The sequence below is a fragment of the Grampus griseus genome (assembly GCF_964374135.1).
Source record: "Grampus griseus genome assembly, chromosome: 16".
Classification (NCBI taxonomy): Eukaryota; Metazoa; Chordata; class Mammalia; order Artiodactyla; family Delphinidae; genus Grampus; species Grampus griseus.
Genome location: NC_139010.1, coordinates 16,286,325 through 16,306,562, shown reverse-complemented (window position 1 = coordinate 16,306,562; position 20,238 = coordinate 16,286,325). Strand labels below are relative to the sequence as shown.

The 20,238-nt window shown below is 36.4% G+C and overlaps 1 protein-coding gene across 1 annotated transcript in view; it reads left to right on the top strand.

Moving 5' to 3' along the window:
- TMEM26 (transmembrane protein 26) overlaps window positions 1-20,238 on the top strand; it is a gene marked incomplete at both ends in the record, with an annotated part of 43,322 nt that overhangs the window by 12,457 nt on the left and 10,627 nt on the right. The window contains 3 exons of the mRNA XM_082673229.1: window positions 5,945-6,023; window positions 10,106-10,219; window positions 12,219-12,439. Of these exons, the coding sequence (XP_082529355.1) occupies window positions 5,945-6,023; window positions 10,106-10,219; window positions 12,219-12,439 (414 nt within the window). The remainder of the gene's footprint in view (window positions 1-5,944; window positions 6,024-10,105; window positions 10,220-12,218; window positions 12,440-20,238) is intronic.

The following is a 20,238-nucleotide window of genomic DNA, read 5'->3' as shown; positions in this document are numbered from 1 at the left end:
TACAAGAACAGAATAATTAGTTTCCTTCAGAAAAACTTCTGATAAGAATCAATTTATGATGATATTTCAAAAAGAGATTTCTAGTCAAACCAGCAACAGAGTGTCAAGAAAGTTGGAATTATAAATCAACTAGGACCTTATGAAATCACTGACTATTTGGGGGAGCCCATCATGTGCCAAACACTGTGGAAGGAGCTGAGGGCATAATGTTGAGCAGACAAGACACAATTCTGTGCTTGTATTGGGTTGGCCAAAAAGTTTGTTCATTTAGTGAATACGTTGTTCAATAAAGGTCTTCATGAGAATGAAAAGCGTCCTTTATTTTTACTTAAAACCGAACGAACTTTTTGGCCACTCCAATATTACTCAGAATTGCTGGGAGACAATTAGTGACCACAGGTACACATACACATATATACATATATATAGTTATAAAATTTGAAACTGTATGGGGTGAAAGTGAAGAGTGTTATATATAGAACAAGTGTAACAAGGAGATCTAATTTAGGCTGGAAGGACAAGGAAAGCTTTTCTGTGGAGTCCTATAGAGCTGACATGAATTTTGAGAAGGAGATAATCCGGTGAAAAGTGAGGGAGAGAGGTATTTCAAGGGGGAGAAATACATGTGTGAAGACCTGAGTTAGGAACTCACTCAGCTTTTTTCCAGAACTGAAAGAAAACACCATTATAGGAGCTCAGTGAGGAAGAATGCAAGCAACAGAGACCAAGAGGTAGGCAGGGTGCTGATGGTACAGCATTTTATAAGTCATGATGAGCAAAAAGCCCACGCCAACCATGACTGTGTGACAGTAACTGCCTTAACCGTGAACGTGAAGTTAGACATAATGATGTCCACAGCACTGCAAACAACTTCCCTTGATTCAGGGAGTCTCAAATAGGTTTGGTTTTGAGAACCATATTTTAAAAATGGGATTGATTTTAAGTTATTTGAAGAAACAATCTTCTAACCAGGTATTCTGTGGGTCTGCTTTAAGGGTAGGTGCTGAATATGTGGCCATGAGTGTATCTGCAGAGCTGAGCCTGGTAAGGCAGCAACTCACGTGTATTGAGCATATACAGTATCAAGTTCATAACACTGTCTTATTTAATCCTCACAACCACCCTATGAGGTGGATATTATTATACCCATTTCCATAGACAAGGACATTGAGTCTCAGGAAAGGTAGCGACTTTCTAAAGATGAATGAATAGAAGAGGCAAGATTCAAGTTTGGGTCTCTCAAGTTCATGAAAATGCTACCACAGTGTCACAGTTCCTCAAGGGACACAACAAGAGGAGCATACTTGTTACCAGACCCGCTGAAATGGGAAGAAAATGTCCTCGTAGATGCCAGCAGCCTCCATTCACTTCATTTGCTCAATCCTCCCTTTATTTATAAATTCAGGCATTCAAGCATTTAAGTATTTGCTTAATAAACATTAATTAAAGACTTAAAAAGACACCTGAGACCACTGAGGAGGGGAAAAAATGAAGGAGAGGGAAGAGGGAAGGGACATAAAGATATATATGACTCAGGATCTGTCTTCAAGGAACTTAGGAAAGCGAAGTCATATATACACATAACAAGAAAACAGTGGAGAATGTGTTGGGTCACAAGAAAAATACAAGTTAAGATTAACTGCTGCCATTAATTCCTATATTGCAAAATACAGGAAGGACGTCGATGGGTACAGATGTAAGAGGAGGGCTTTCCAAAACAGGCAGTCATAATTTGAAGGGACGTTTGCTCCAAAAACCATGTCAGAGCCTCTCTTCTCAGACGGACCAAGCTGAAGGGGCAATAGAGCCCTTTGCTCTTAACAGGGACCCATGGTCCAATAAAACATATGTGACATATGGTTGAAATGTCTTCTTCATGTCCCAAATAAAACCTATCATACATGTTTTAATACTTCTCTAGATTATAGAGACTTATTTTCTCCATAATTAAAAAAAAAAAAAAAGAAATTTCAGCTGTACAACTACCACAGCCTGCTACTGGGGGGGGGGGGGGAGGGAGAAAGTAGGGAAGGAAGCTCCTGATTCTCATTTGCTATTGACCACTTCGCAAACTAGGCATTTCGTTGGTAATTCTACCTGGAAGCCTTTGGAAATTCCAGCAAATCCTCTTAGGTGTAGGGTTAAGAGGGTGGGAAATAGGGGGAGAAAGACTATGGACTCATACACTCTTGAGCTGAATATGATTAATTCTCGGGGGGTTAAATGTGATTCCCTCTTCCCACCCCCTTTTCACTTACATCAAATAGGTCTGATGAACAGGGGCTGAAGTGAGGGAAACTTTCTAAAACATTTTGTTTTGTTTCATTTTAAATACACAGCAGGTTGAAACTACTGAGTTGCTCAGCTTGATAGAATGTGGTAAAGGAAGAGGAAGGGGAAGGGGAGATAAGATTAGATAATGGAGGCTTTGAATATCAGAGAGAGAATTTAGATTTTCTGTAGTAAGCAGCACAGAAAATCCTGGATTTGGAAGTTTTTTGTTTTCTAATATAACTAGATTCCTAATTAGAGGAAATATGTTGAACCAGGATAGTATTTTTTTCCAGTTATAGAAATAAATCTTATGCATAGAAGATGTTAAGGGTTATTGTTCTTTTTTATTCTTAACCTCTTTCAAGAGCTATGTTATGTTCAGTCTAGAGTCTCCCTAGATTATTATTGTAACAGTATTGTTAGGGGAGTTAATCCCAAAATTAATTCCAAGAGAGTCAACAAAACTGCAGTCCAGCCAACATTTGATGTATCCAAACAGACATTTACATATTCCCTCCCTCCGACTGTCCCTCCAACCAGAATTCATTTCCTTTCCCAACTTCACAAAGGAAATATTCTCTCCTGATGTTTCCCTTGATATGGAAGGTCAAAGAATTAAGTGTTCCTTTTCTTTTTGAAAGCATGTTCAACATGGGGGCTTTTGATATCTTGCTGCAGCCCAGCCATCGTCTAAATCAGATTTTAATAATATCATGACCCATACCCCTTTGTTTCAAAATTATTTTTTGCAGGAACTCAAAGGTAGGGTAGTGTCCATTTAAATACTGATTTTTTTTAACATCTTTATTGGAGTATAATTGCTTTACAATGGTGTGTTAGTTTCTGCTTTATAACAAAAGTAAATCAGCTATACATATTAAATACTGATTTTTTTAAAAGACTCTCTTTCTTTTACCCTTTCTCCCTTCTTCTCCTCAGAAGTTGAAAGGAGATATTAATGAAAGGGTTAACAGCCTTTAAAAAGTCCATTCTAAAAATTTTCCTGCATTTAGGTTTGCTCACTTCTTCCCCCACTGGATTATAACAGTATGAATTTAGTAGCATTTCATCTCAAACAATTCTATTTTTGAGCAATTAACATTTCTATTTTTCAGGTCACTTTAAACCATCACATATGTGTACTAAAAGTATTTTAATAAAATTATATTGACTTACAATTTTGACTTTAAGATGATTCATAAAGCAAGATTCCAATCTAAATTAAATGAAATTGGAAGAAATAAATTTGGAAAGTATGTAATTTTCATCTTCTTTCAAATTTTTAAGGACATGTTTTCATTGCACAATGTCCCATAATTATATTAGTAGTAGCTACTTGTTATTGAATGCCCAACTCTGCCAGGCGCCGCTTTATAGAAAGTACAGTTGACCCCTGAACAGTATGGGTTGGAACTGTGCAAGTCCACTTATATACATATTATTTTCAAGAAATACATACTATAGTACTACATGTCCCATGTTGTCTGAATCTGTGGATGTGGAACTGTGGATACAGAGGACCGACTACAGAGTTATATGTGGATTTTCAACTATGCAGAAGGTCAGTGATCCTAACCTCCACGTTGTTTAAGGGTCAACTGTATAATAAAAATTCCTGTGAGATAAATGTGACAGCTACGGACTGAACTGTGTTCTCCCCAAATTCATATGTTGAAGCTCTAACCCCCAATGTAACTGTATTTAGAGACAGAGCTTTTAGGAAGTCAGTAAGGTTAAATGAGGTTCATAAGGGTAGGGTTCTAAAATAATAAGATGAGTGGCCTCATAAGAAGAGAAGAGAGGGCCTTCCCTGGTGGCGCAGTGATTAAGGATCCACCCGCCAATACAGGGGACACAGGTTCGAGCCCTGGTCCGGGAAGATCCCACATGCCTCGGAGGAACTAAGTTGGTGCACCACAACTACTGAGCCTGGGCTCTAGAGCCCACGAGCCACAACTATTGAGCCCGAATGCCACAACTACTGAAGCCCACACTCCTACAGCCCATGCTCTGCAACAAGAGAAGCCACTGCCATGAGAAGCCTGTGCACCGAAACGAAGAGTGGCCCCCGCTCATAGCAACTAGAGAAAGCCCGCATGCAGCAATGAAGACCCAATGCAGCCAAAAGATAAATTAAAAAAAAAAGGGGGCTTCCCTGGTGGCGCAGTGGTTGGGAGTCCACCTGCCAATGCAGGGGACACGGGTTCGTGCCCTGGTCCGGGAAGATCCCACATGCCGCGGAGCGGCTGGGCCCGTGAGCCATGGCCACTGAGCCTGCGCGTCCGGAGCCTGTGCTCCGTAATGGGAGAGGCCACAGCAGTGAGAGGCCCGTGTGACGCAAAAAAAAAAAAAAAAGAGAGAGAGAGAGAAATCTCTTTCTGTCCTTGTGATGTGTATGCACTTAGGAAAGGACATGTGAGGATCTTGAACTTCTGACCTCCAGAACTGTGAGAAAATAAATTTCTGTTGTTGAAGGCATGCAGTCTGTGGTATTTTGTTAAGGCAGCCTAAGCTAGTATATGACTGTTCCCATTTTGTGGATTAGGAAGCAAACAGAGGTCAGTGGCAACACTAACATTTGAACCTGATGTGTCTGACTACAAACAAAAGCACTCTCTTTGAATTGCCCTCTGAATTTTGAGTCTGAAAATAATTAATATAGATAGGTCTTTAAAAAAATACCAAACCCTTCATCTGTTGTTTGTTGGTATAGGCATACCTTGGAGATACGGCAGGTTCAGTTCCAGACCACTGCAATAAAGCAAGTCACATGAATTTTTTGGTTTCCCGGTGCATTTAAGAGTTATGTTTACACTATACTGTAGTTTTTTAAGTGTGCATTGTTTTAAAAATCAATGCACATATCCTTAATTTAAAAATGCTCCATTGTTAAAAAATGCGAACTATCATCTGAGCCTTCAGTGAGTCTTGGAAGTAACATCAATGATCACTGATCACACATCAGCATAACAAATATAATAATAATGAAAAAGTTTGAAATATGTGACACAGAGACACAAAATGAGCAAATACTGTTGGAGAAATTGCGCTGATAGACAGACTTCCTTCACGCAGAGTAGCCAGCAACCTTCACTTTGTAAAAAATACAATATCTGTGAAGTGCAATAAAGCAAAGCGTAATAAAATGAGATGTGCCTGTATTTTTATTTGTACCAGGTTTAGCAGAAACACACAAAGCCAGTTGATTTCCTTCAGTACATATCATCTGATTTTTGTCTTTTTGTACGTTACTATTTGAGCTCTCAGAATTTCAGGTTAATGTTGAAAAATGTAGCCAATCTTTCTGAAAGTACAATGTTCAAAAATCCAAGATTTACTATTTCTGTATTTGCTTTTTGTAAAATGTATTAAATACAAAATATACAGTTTTGTGCCTGAAACTAATTGGCAGTACCCCATTAAACTATATTAAAATTAACATCTATTAATTGGATTGGAAATTCAGTGAGAATGACAGCTGCTAGTGCCTTTTACAGTTACTCTGTTTCTCTATAATCCATATGGCAGGAATCACATAATGCTTTTTCCCCCTTAGAAATAAACACTTGAGATAAAATGATCTGACTCAGTGTGGTCAGGGTATGTGCACTTGTTTTCTTTTTAAAAAATTTTGTAAAAGCTGAGCTATCTTTTTTTTCCTCTTTCACAGGTTTTCACCAGCCATATTTTTATATCTCATTAGCATTGTTCCATCATTATGGCTTCTTGAAATGCACCATGAGACCCAGGTATGTCCTTTTGGAAAGTAGGGAAGTGGAATACTCAGCAATAAACTACATTCATATTATAATCCAATTTCTGTCAGAAATGCACTTTTCTAAGGAACTGGAGTTATCAAGATTTGAATAAGTAAGAGGCCTCAGCGAAAAGGAAGTGAATCCATGATCTGTAAAACCCCATGAAAATGTTGCATTCATTTAAGATTTAAGACTACATCATTCATTAACAATTTGGGTTAGAGATCTTGTTCTTAAGACTTCCCCTCAATATGCTACAGTTTACATGGGGATATACAATTCTGGTTTTAACCCTTGCCGCTTCAACGAGTTATTGTGCTAAGAACGGGCAGGGCTCAGTCATCTAGCATCCTATAAAATGACATTTTTAGGGACAACAGAAACAAAAAAGAAACCCCATCATCTGTACTCAGCTATACAAATACAATCAAACTTGGAGGGGCTATTTGAAGTAGTCTGTCTTCAAATACAGGCTTTGCAGGTTACAGGAGATTCACTTTTGAGGGTCCTATGAACTGTCTCAGTAAAATAGGAATTTCACCCTAGGGACCCGAAATAAGGGTAAAAGAGAGGAGCCAGGGGACCCACCGTCAGGAAGGGTGGGCTCTCTGTTTTAAGACCACACGGACCTAGAAAACAAACAGTGGGTTCCAATAAGAGTCCCTAATCTATATTAGGGAGATACAGAGGGAGGTACTGATTTTTAAGTGAGCTGCTTCTTGCCTGGGCAACCCTAGGTAGCAGGCTCTAGGCTGCATTCGGTCATTGATTGTTGTAAATGCTCCTGTACAACACTGGGGGTGCCAGTTGGCGAAGTCCATCAGACTGCAGCCTGGACATCACATCTTCAGGGTGCAGGTTACAGGTTCATATGTTTTACAGTAGTTATAATATTATTTTAGGACATTTACTGGTAAAATCTGTGAGACTGTTTCACAGATTTCTTTGCTACAGTTGGTCATTTTATAGCAAAGTTAAGCCTCTTATATATGTTTCAGATATTCAAACCTTATCTGGAAAATGCTTGCTCCAAATTTTAGGCACACAGATGGGAATTTAGTTCTGTAGACTATTTCTGAATTCCACAAGCATGTACCAATGATGTAGGCATGAAGAAAACATTTGTCTGCCTAAATCTCCTGTTTAAAAAACACTGAAGTCAAAGACTCTCTATATGTTTGTAGCAAAAGTATTTTTGTCACAGTAGATTGGTTGGTTCAAGTTATTATAGCTTTTAAAAACTGTACCATAAGGATTAGGGGACTGTTTCAATTTCCTTACTACTTACTGCTTTCAAGGATATGAAAATAAGCTCTGGTGATTTGAATCATTTTTTTCCTTCACATCTAATTCTATGACGTGGCTATCATCCACAATAACAATTCATTTCCCCAAATGCTTTTATAATATAAATGCTTTGCACAGTTAATTGATATACAGGTCCAATCCTATTACAACAAATAGCATGCAACCAAAAGCTCTCTTTTTAAGAAAAAAGAGATTTTTGAGCCCTGGGCAGTACCTCTTTAATTTTCATACTACAAAAGAAATTGGACCTTTAGCAGTAATGGATTTGACTCATTTTGACACTGAGAATTAAAACGAATGCCCAGTGATTGAATTGGGCAGGCTGGGCAGAGACAGAAGTAGAAAAAAGTGAGAGAGAGACAAAAAAGTATTGGCATTGCGTTTAAAGAAATAAGAAATGGCAGAATAAAGGGAGGTAGAGAAATTCTTAGTCCATTCATGTAGGAAATTTTGGTTATGATAATGATCACTTTTTTCATATAGTCCCTTCATTTCGAAGTATTTTCAGATACATTTTCTCATGTATACACCCAGCAACTTCTTAAGTTAGACATGGTATATGGATTTCTATTTTATAGAAGAGGACCCTGAGACTAAGAAGGGTTAAGTAATTTTCCCAAGGCCACACAGCTAATCAACCACAGTTCTGGGGCTTAGAACCTGAGTCTTGAGCCCTAGTGCATTAAACCACACTGCCTTTCTCAATTATGTGTTCTGTGTGTTACAGGAATTTGCATCAAAATCATCTGAATTTTTCATGATGGGAAAGGATAATTTAATTTCCTTTCACATTTTCCCTTTACTCTATACCCTAAATGCTCTAACCCATGACTTGGCATTTGAAAAACATGCTGACCTATTTCATGAAAACATTTCTCCTAGATGATCAATTCTGTACCTTCATTTCTGAATCTGGCTGGGTCTACCTGAATGGAAACAAAATGCTTATGACAACAGTTATGACCTTAACTCTTAGTCAAGTCTATTTATGAAGTGGCACAATTCAAGCAAAGGAAATTTTCTGGTCTTGATGGTGTCACAGTCTGGTTGACCCAACGGAGTACTTTTGAAGCTATTAAAAGTTTTAAGACAGAGCCCATGAAAAAGTGACTTGTTGGCACCCAGATCGTGCACATCACTCACTTACACAATGCTGAATGTAAACAATATTACCATAAAAACAATATAAGTCAGGTTAGGTCTTAGGAGTCAAACCCACTGTTCTTTGCAGTCCTAAGGCAGCTGCCACTTAAAGGAAAGTCGTATCAATTCATAACAAATAGTTCTAAGAATAAAGAGGGACTCAGGTCTTTATACCATAACACGAACTACAAAACTATTTGCTATCAAGTTATCTTATGCTGCAGTATAGATGACGATGTTTTAAAAATAACAAGATGTCTATGGATTTTCAGTGATAAGAATGTAAAAAAACATCAGGGTCACCATTTTAAATATACAATCTGCTTTTCATGCCTGTAAGAGAAGTGGTCAAATTTGTTTCCTATTGAACATGAGGTTCTTAGATAGAGTCACCAAACTCCTCTGCAATGAGGATTTGTTGCTCAAAGATTTAATTTGTTATCTTTATTATCTTTTCTCGGAGCCTTAGCTGTACAAAAAAAAAAGGGTACAAACAACTGCATTTTTGCTCTTAGAGTTACAGCACATGGCCATTTTTCTTAATTATTCTTGTCATTTCACCTGTAACACTAGTTGTTTTGATGGAAGGGAGGAAAAAAATAGCTTCTTGACAGACTTTCTTTTCTACTTTTCCAAGTAGCTCATAGAATGATCGATGAAGTATCCAGAATAATTAAGAAAAATACACTTCTCACAATGTTAGCATTTAAAAAATAATAATTTCTCTCTAAATCCAAATGTGTGATCATGTGTGTGTGTGTTTGTGCATGTGTTTCAAAAGTACATTTGCTCTGCAGATGTTTTTAAAAAAAAACCATATATATATATATATATATATATATATTTTTTTTTTTACCCATTTGTGAAATAATCATTGGCTACAGTTACATTTTCAAGTGCCACCCCTTTCCTCTCTTATGTACTTTTTTCTTCTCTTTCTGTACCTCAGATTCCCAGCATCTGGCTGGATAAAAATCATCCACAGTTCACTTGTAGAAATTTGCATGCAAAATGAAAGAACAAGAAGGGGGAAAAGTGCCATTTATTTTAGGTCTATTGCTAAATTTTTTATAAACCTAAACTGACTTCTAAAGTGACACAAGATGTATATGTTGGTGGGTGAATATGTTAATTTATTATTATTTTGGGGGGGTTGCTACAGTGCTTAACAGGCATGATTGAAAGTAACTGAATTATCTATATTAGCAAAATGGTATTTTAGATAAAGAGGCCTCTGGACAAGAAACAAAATCTTAGAATGAATGCTGTGACCAGGATCATACATGCTTTCATTGGTTGTTGGTTTGTTTTATAATTGATCCAGGGTTCAAGGAAGGGAACACAGTGATCGATCCATAAATTCTACAGCTCTCCACAATGAACTCAGAGCATCTACATCCTCATAGACTTGTGGAAAAATAAGACATGTATAGTTGACTCTTTTCTCATATTAGCTGAAAAGTGGTTTTCTATCTCAAGCCTATATTCTGATTTTCAGAAATGTTTATGCATACTGTGAAACGTCACATATTTGCTCATAACCTCTTAGACACATTGAAGCCATCTTAAACTCTACCTACTGTGATATTTTTTGACATACTGCTTTTTAAAACACTTCTTAGTATTGCAGTAGCCAATCTGAAGGAATGTCAAGGAACACCAGCACCAAAGAAGACTTCAATCAAACTCTGTTGTCAACTGAACAAACCAACAGAGCGGATGATCTCATTGAGACGGTGAGAGCTTTCTCACTGTATATTAAAGGATCTAGCAGATCACCTTTTCACTTGGTGAGGATAACATGCTCTATACCTTTCAGCTCATTCTTTCCTAGGGAAATTTGCCAATTGTTTGGCTCAGGAATTCACAAGATAATTGTATTTAAAAATATTATTAAACATATTTCACTTGCATAATAGGCATATATATCTTATATACATTAATAAATATATTTAACCTGCAGTATTAAGGAACCTTTAACACTTAGATCAGACAGTCTATGTACAAAGAGAGATATATACATTTGTGAAGGAATGATATAATGGAAAGACTGGGATCTGCCCTATATATTTTTTAGGTGTTTATGTTAATAAATCAGGGAAGGTTTCCAGCCAAAATAGAATCGCTTGTTTGTTCTTCTCATGCTTGATATTTGGCAAATTAACCATGACCTATCAGAAAATGATATACTGGAGAGACTCAAGGCCAAGGCCCCTACCACCGAACCATGTTTTCAACAATAAGACAGGCTACAGATTCTGTGAGGTTTAACAGAGCTACTTCAAGCTTCAATCACAGCTTACCCAGATCACTTTGAACAAATCAATCTCACTGTCTCTCAGTTTATCATCTGACAATTGAAAATATTAACACTGCTAGTATGCTTCCTCAAAGAATTAAATAAAATGTATGAGAAGTCTCAAAGAAGTGTGCAAATGAAAGATTATTGATCTTCCCTCACGGCTTCAATCAGGTTAGCATCCTGCCTTGTCTTTTATCCTCCCTTAACCTTTACACTTGACATCAGCACGTGATCAAGAGGGGTAAATAAATTTTGCACAGATATAGTTAAGTCACTTGTATACATCAGTTGGAATCACTAACCAATCCACTTAAGATCTACACCCTTGTAGTCTTTAGAGATCATAACTGATAGGGCCAATAATATACTTTAAAAGTTATTTGGAAGTTAAGTGGGCAAGAGATGGCATCCAGAATACATGAATGGGATGTAAATTTTTCTCAGAGTCCAAGAATAGGGGCAGAATAAAATTTGCTAGCTTATGAATTTTTGAATAATATGTTAAATGTTCAGAGTAAAAATAACCTTATAGTTATTCTCTTTCTTTACTTTTAGGTAATGAATAAACACTATTATATGTTTTCTCCTTTGATATAGTGGGGGTTTTTTTGTTTTTGTTTTTTAAGAAGATGTTGGGGGTAGGAGTTTATTAATTTATTTTATTTATTTTTGCTGTGTTGGGTCTTCGTTTCTGTGCGAGGGCTTTCTCTAGTTGTGGCAAGCGGGGGCCACTCTTCATCGCAGTGCGCGGGCCTCTCACTGTCATGGCCTCTCTTGTTGCGGAGCACAGGCTCCAGACGCGCAGGCTCAGTAGTTGTGGCTCACGGGCCTAGTTGCTCCGCGGCATGTGGGATCCTCCCAGACCAGGGCTCGAACCCGTGTCCCCTGCATTAGCAGGCAGATTCTCAACCACTGCACCACCAGGGAAGCCCTGATATAGTGTTTTATAGCAATAAAAATCAAAAGAAAGATTTGTACCGTGCTAAAAATATTACCAGATTAGTAAATTCCGATTTGAAATCTATAAAAGAAAAATACAGGAATTTTAAAATTTTAATACGGAATTTTTAAAATGTTGCTATGTGTTATACTGGTTTCAGAGACTGATGAAATGATAAATGAGAAATTATCTATAAAACATTGCAAAATTGGTTTTTAAAATATCATATAGTACAATGCCCCTAGTAAGTGAAAGGTTTAAATTACTTTCAGTTATAAGGCTACCCCATTTTAAGGACCACATTAGCTTTTTTTTTTTTTTTAGCGTGTTCAGTTGAAAAGAGTTTTGCTTTCTTCATTAAGTGAAGAATCATTTTCTGAAAATGACCTTCCACAAAAGCTAACTATTGACTGACAGCCATGGTGAAGAAGGCCTCTCTCTCTAAGGTGGTAGTTCATAATCCTTCTGTCTGTATGACATTTCTCTTAAACAGGCCAAAGTTTTTGTAAATAACTTATCTACAGTATGCGAGAAAGTCTGGACTTTGGGACTCCATCAGACATTCCTGCTAATGCTAATAATTGGAAGATGGCTTCTACCCATTGGAGGCGGGATTACTCGGGATCAACTCTCTCAACTTCTCCTTATGTTTGTGGGGACAGCTGCTGACATACTGGAATTCACAAGTGAGACCCTGGAAGAAGAAAATGTGAGGTAAGAAGGCCCTGCAACGAAAAGACCTTCTTTTCAAGGTCAGGCCCACACACCTGTCTTTTTGTTCTATTATTTATATTCTGCGTGAATAAGGATTTTCAGGAGATCATATATCCAGTGCTAGAATCATAGAATTTGTTGCTGTTCAGGTACATGTTAGGTACCAGCCCCCTAACACACACACACATATATACATACGTATGTATATGCATACATATGTATTACCATATATATATATAAACTTTATATATGAATATGTCAAGGATGTTGCTGCTACAGAAAAGGGGCAAATAATATTACCCATGGGTAAGAACAGAGAAGCTCTGACTGTTTGCATGACCACAGATTAGGTGAAGCCGTGGTTATCCGAAAACCTTCTGAGGGTGGAATGACCATCCCTAGCTTCCCTTTCACATGCTCAAGAGTCCAGGAATGTAGCCAATCATAAGAGTCTCTTCTAGAGCAGAGCAAAGCTACCATTCCAGGGAAGAACCTAGAGGTGACATGGAGAAATCACTCCTCTAGCCAGTTGGGGAATTTATACTCCCTGACATGAATGCAGAATGGGGCAGATTAGGTTTTATTTTACTAAATTTTATTTTTAGTCAGTTTTGTTCGAAGTGCCCAAAGGCTATCTGGTGTAGATGCCTATAAATTAAAACTTACCGAGTTGGTATTTTTATTTTTGCCACAAGCAAATAAACTCAGAATCCCTGATCACAGCTGCTTATGGAACTACTTTCTTACCTTTAGAGATTTAAGTCTCAGTGCCTAAATGTACTTTCAGCTTTGGTTGTTTTGCACTCTGCTATAAAAATAAATTGCAGTGAGGCTGGCTTTTAATTCTACATTTTATGCTGTGTTTCTCAAACAACGAAACATAAAGCTGAGCAAAATACACTAACTTACTGAGTAAACTTAATAACCCAGTTGTAGTACAAAGTGTATCTGTAATCACAGCTTACCTTCACATGATCATTGCCTGTTCCATTTCTACTAAGTTTTCTTATACCGTAAGTAGACGTCGAATTTTAAAAAGAATCCAATCTAAGTTGACCCACTGTCCTCAGAATGTTGACTTTAGCTTTGTAGCTTTAATACCAAATATTTGGTCAGTGCTTCACACTGTATAACACATTTTCAGATACATTAGAATACTTACAGTACAATGAGGTTACAAGAAAATCATGAAGAAATCATGACCGAGCACAGAAAAACAATAAATAACTACAGGCACAGTGATACGGACATGACAATATAAGGATGATTAATTCTACCTAAATAGAAGTAGACATATAAATGCCAAATATCTAGTGAGATGCATGGGAAATAGGGTAGGAGAGGGGGTTCAGGAGGAATAAGTTTTGAGGGGCTGGTTATAAAAATGTGAGAAACGCCAAACTCAGCTACCTTAATGGCCTGTTTATGAGGCCCATCCGCAAGTGACACCAAGAGGCATTTTATAGGTCAGTGTTTCCCAACAGATGTTGAATATTAAATAAGTTAATGATTACAATGTCAATCACCCGGGGGGGAAATACCTTGAAAATTACGAGGGATCATTCATGCACCAACTCTTGACTGATCGTCTAGTGTGGGCCAGGTAGTGTGCTAGTGCTAGTGGAGACTGGGGAGCAAATGGTGAGCAACTGATGAAATAAAGGACACACAGTCCTATCCCAACCCAGGTAATTTCAGTTCAGCAATTTCTTCACCCACCAATACATTAATCTGAGTGTTTTATAAATCGTTTTTTCTCATTTTAAACTTATACCATGTCCTGAGAATAGAACTGAATAAACTCTGCCCAGATTATCGTTTTTAAGTTTCTTTTCAGGTTTCATGATCTCAGATGAAATCATTTTATTTTTAATATAACTGCATTGTGTCAGTGACCTTCTGTGGTCTCCACTAGACTCATGCATGTCTCCATCATGACCCAAAGACTCCAAAATCAAGGCCCAGAGAGAACTGAGAGTTTTTAATTCCCTCCTAAGGCCCACCTCCCAAGTTCTGATTTCATCTCAGGCCCCATCTATACTGCAAGAATTAACACTGCAAATTTCCATCTCTTCAAAGGAAATATTAAATCCTTCTCGCTGTAGTGTAACTTTCCTCTTTGGCCTCAAAAAGACAATCATGAAGCATAAATTTAATAACGACGTGTAGCATCTTTCCTTGTGCTGATTACCTATTCATATATCTTCCTTGGTGAAGTATCTGTTCAAATTTTTTCCCATTTTTCATTGGATTAATTTTTATTGAGTTGTAAGAGTTCTTTATATATTCTGGATACAAGTCTGGTATTAGATACATAATGTAAATATTTTCTCCCAGTATATCATTTTTTAATGTTGTCATTTGAATAACAATTTTTTTGAATTTTGATAAAATCCCATGTATCATTTTTTCTTCCCTGTAGTGCTTTGGGAATAATAGATTCTAAGAAATATTCGCCCCATCAAAAATTAGAAATATTTTCCTGTGTAATGTTTTCACTTAATTTTTGTGTATCATGAGGTAAGGGTCTAAGTTCATGTTTTGTCTTGTTTCATTTTGTGTTTTGGCATTATCCCAGCAGTATTTTTTGTTCCAGCTAGGACCAACTGTCTCAGCACCATTTGTTGAAAAGACTATCCTTTCCCTATTAAATTGCGTTGGTATCTTTGTCAAAAATCAATTGACCACATATGTAAGGAGTTTTTCTGGACTTTCTATTGTGTTTCATTGCTCTGTGTGTCTGTCTTATGCCAGTACTACGTTATTGAGATTACTGGAATTTTATGGTAAGTTTTGAAACTGGATACTGTAAGCCCTCTAACATTATTCTTTTTTCAAAAATTGTTCTGATTTTTCTAGCTCCTTTGCATTTCCATGTAAGTTTTATAATTAGCTTGTCAAATTCTACAAAAAAAAATCCTGCTGGAGTTTTGATAAGGATTGTATTAAATCTAAGCATCAATTTGTGAAGAAGTGGCATCTTAATAATATTAAGTCTTTCAATTCATGAACATAAACTATCTCATCTTTTATTCAGATGTTCCTTAATTTTTCTCAGCAAAGTTTTGTAATTTTCAATGTATACGTCTTGCACCACTTTTCCTAAATTTATTCCTAAATATTTTTCTTTTTGATAGAATCATTTTCTTAATTTCTTAGTATCATTTTCATGTTTTTTATTACCACTATGTAGAAATACAATGGACTTTTGTGTGACAATCTTGTACCCAGAAACCATTCTAAACTTGCTTACTAGTTTTGTAGACTCCTTAGGGATTTCTACATATGGGATAACGTCATTTGAAAGCAAAGATATTTTTGATTCTTTCTAATCTGTACGCCTTTTATTTCTTTTTCTTGTCTTATTGCACCAGCTAGAATTTCTTGTACAATGTTCAACAGAAGTATAAGAGTGGACCTTTCAATCTCAAAGGATAAGCATTCTGTCTTTCACTATTAAGGATGATGTTAGCTATAGATTTTGCACAGATATTTTTAATAGATGCCCTTGATCAGTTGGAGGAAATCCCCATCTAGGTTACTGAGAGTTCTTTCTTTTCTCTCTCTCTCTTTTTCTATGGACACTGAATGTTATTAAATGTTTTTCTGTTTTTCTTATGATCATTGTGTGGTGGCTACCTTTTATTCTATTAATGTGGTGTATTACATTAACTAATTTTCAGATGTTAAATCAACCTTGACTTCCTGGGATAAATATCACTTGGTTATGGTGTATAATCCTTTCTATATGTTGCTGAATTTGGTTTGCTAACATTTTGTTAATAATTTTTACATCTATACTCATAGAGCATACTGATTTTTAGTAATATTTTCAAATGATATTTTTCCTGGCTTTGGTATCAGGGTAATATCCTTCAATGAATACCTCAGGAAGCATTCCTTCTTTATTTTCTGAAAGACTTTGTATAAGACTGATGTTATTTCTTCTTTAAATATTTTATAGAATCCACTTAGGAAGCTATCTAAGCCTAGGTTTTTCTTTATGGGAAGATATTTTATTACTAATTCAATATCATTATTTCTCATAAGTCTATTCAGTTATTCTATTTCCTCTTGGGTCAGTTTTGATTATATTTTTCTTTCTAGGAATTCTTACATTTTATCTAATTTTATTTTTTATATAAAGTTGTCCATAATATTATTCCTTTATACTTGTGTCAATTTCTATAGGGTCACTTATTATGCCCCTCCCCAACTTTTCATTCTGAGTTTGGTCATTTGTGTCTCCTCTATTTTTTCTTAGACTTCTCAATTTAGTCAGTCTTTTAAAATAACTAATTTTTGGTTTCATTGATTTTCTCTATTATTCTGTTTTATATTTCATTGGTTTGTGTTCTGATGTTTAATTTTTCCTTCCTTCTGCTTGCTTTGGATTTAATTTGCACTTCTTTTTTCTAGTTTCCTAAGATGGAAGCTATTGATTTGAAACCTTTCTTCTTTTCTAATATGGTATTCAAAGTTATGTTTCCTTCTAAGCACTGCTTTATCTGCATCTCATAAGCTTTGATATGTTATCTTTTTGTTTAATACAGTTCAAATTATTTTCCAGTTTCTCCTATGAGTTCTCCTTTGACCTATGACTTGTTTAGAAGTAAGCTGTTTAATTTCCATGTGGGGATTGCCCAAATTTCTCCCTGTTGTGTTCTATTTTAATTCTGTTGTAGTCTGAGAATATACAAAATTATTTTAACCCTTTTAAAATACTGAGACTTATGGCCTAGCATATGGCCTATCCTGGAGAATATTCCATGTGGGCTTGAAAAGAATGTGTTGTCTGGTTGAGTGTTCTGTAAATGTAAGTTATGTCAAGTTGGCTGATAGGGTTGTTCAAGTCTTCTATATCCTTACTGATTTTCTGTCTAGTTGTTCTATCAATTATTGAGAGTGAGGCATTGAAATCTTCAACTCTGATTGTTGAATTGTCTATTTCTTTTTTCAGTATTGTCAGTTTTTGCTTCATGTATTTTGAAGCTCTGTTTTTAGATGTACACACATTAATTTTTTAAACTTCTTCCTCATGTAGTAACTGTTTTTCATCATGAAATGTCACTTTTTCTCTAGTAATATTTCTTGTCTGAAAGTCTATTTTGTCTCATATGAATCCAGGCACTCTATTTTATGATGATTATTGACATGGGATATCTTTTTCAAACTCTGTATCTTTACATCTAAACTGTATTCCTTATATACCACATATAGTTGGATCTTGCATTTTCCTCTCAGTTAGACAATCTCTGTCTTTTAATTGGAGTGTATATTAACTTCCCAGGGCTGCCATAACAAACTACCACAAACTGAGTGGCTCAATACAACAGAAATTTATACTCTCTTAGTCTTCAAGGCTGAAAGTCCAAATCAATGTGCCAGCAGGCTTGGTTTCTGTTAGAGGCTCTGAGGGAGAATCTGTTCCCTCTTGTGGCTCTCTTGTGGCTTCTGGTGGTTGCTGGCAGTTCTGGTGTCCCTCAGCTTATAGACACATCACTCCAATCTCTGCCTCTGTCTTCACATGGCATTCTCCCCAGTGTGTCTGTCAGTGTCTCCAATTTTTCTCCTTCTTATAGGGACACCACTCACTGGATTAGGACACAGGTTAATCTATTATGACCTTCTCTTACCTTGACTACTTCTGCAAAGACCCTACTTCCAAATAAGATCACATTCTGAAGTCTACGCAGCCATGAGTTTGGGGGAACAATTTCCAAGCTTTTGCAATGTGTTTAATCCATTAATATTTAACGTAATTATTGATTTGGTTGAAAATTTTTTTTATCTATCTATCTATCTATCTATTTATTTATGGCTGCATTGGGTCTTTGTTGCTGTGTGCAGGCTTTCTCTACTTGCGGAGAGCGGGGGCTACTCTGTGCGGTGCACAGGCTTCTCATTGCAGTGGCTTCTCTTGTTGTGGAGCATGGGCTCTAGGTGCACGTGCTTCAGTAGTTGTGTCATGCGGGCTCAGTGGTTGTGGCTTGTGGGCTCTAGAGCGCAGGCTCAGTAGTTGTGGTGCACAGGCTTAGTTGCTCCATGGCATGTGGGATCTTCCCGGACCAGGGCTTGAACCCATGTCCCCTGCATTGGCAGGCAGATTCTTAACCACTGCGCCACCAGGGAAGTCCTGATTTAGTTGAATTTATATCTGCCATTTTGCTATTTGTTTTTCTCAATGTCTCATTTCCTTTTTGCTCTTGTGTTAATTATTTACTGCTTTAAAAATATTTTTAATGAACAATTTTAATTCCTCTATTGATTTGTGTATTGTTTTATTACAGTGGTTACTGTAGGGAATACAATATGATTTTAGATCTTCACACTCTATTACAAGTTAATAGCTCAATTCCCTCCCCCCTCTTTTTTGCAATTATTGTCATATACATTACATCTTTATATGTTATAAGCCAGACAGTACAGTTTTATAATTATTGTTTTATAGACTTGTGTTTTTTTAAAGAAATTAAGAGAAGAAAAGATATGACTGTATATTTATATGTTCTCATATTTACTTACATATTTGAAGATGCACTTTATTCCTTCTTGTGGATTTGAGTTACTTTCTGGTGTCATTTTCTTTCAGCCTGAAAGACTTCCTTTATTGTTTCATCTAAGGCAAATGTGCTAGCAACAAATTCTCCTAATCTTTGTGGAGAAATGTGTGTATTTTTCCTTCATGTTTGGAAAAATAGTTTTGTTGTATGAAGAATTCTTGCTCCATAGTTTTTACTTCAGCATTTTATATGTATCATTCCTCTTTCTTCTGGTCTTCATTATTTCTGATGAGATGTTAGCCATTGTTTTGTCATTACCCTGTACAAATGAGTCATTTTTCTTTTGCTGTTTTCAAGATTTTCTCTTTCTCTTTGGCTTTCAGGAGTCTGTGATGTGTCTAGGTGTGGGTCTCTTTGTCTTAACCTTACTACAACTTTGTTGATCTAGGATCTGTAAATTAATGTTTTTCCTCAAATTGAGGAATTTTCAGCCATCATTTCTTCACTTTTTCTGACCCATTGTCTTTTCTTCCTTCTGGGACTGCTATTACAAATAGAAATGCTTAGTTGTTTTCCATAGGTCTCTGAGACTCTGTTCATTTTTCTCCTATCTGTTTTACCTACTAGTCTTCAGACTGGAGAGTTTTCACTGATTTATTTTCCAGGTCACTGATTCTTCCACTATCTCAAATCCATATGTAGAGTCAAACTGTAGAGTTCACCTAGTGAATTTTTCATTTCTGTTACCATATTTCCAAATCTAGAATTTCTATTTAATTCTCTTTTTAGTTTATATTTCTTATTTCAGTTATTTATTTGTTGAGTCCCTGTCATCATATTTTTCTTTAGTTTATGGAACATAGTTTTCTTTCATTCTTTGAAAATATTTAAGATAGTTGCTTTGATGTCTTTATCTGCTAAATCCAATATCTGGACCCCATTAGAGTCAGTTTCTATTGATTAATTGATTGTTGTTGTTTTCTCCTGAGCATGGGTCATGCATTCCTGTTTCTTTGTATGTCTCATACTGTTTTGCTGAAAACTGAACATTTTGTATTACGTTTTGTAGCAATATGTTATCCTCAGGCTTCCCCACATGCCTCAGGAGTCTTCTTGTCATCTTTGTTGTCTCAATAAATTGCCTGAACTTAATCTGAGGACTCTATCTCCCCGTGGATTGCAGTCACTGATGTTTCTGCTCGGACTTGTTTTTCGTTTGTTTTTTTAATTCTTATTTTTGTCTTTAGCATGGCTATTAGGGTCACACCTATGGTCAGCCAATGATTTGAGCAGGGT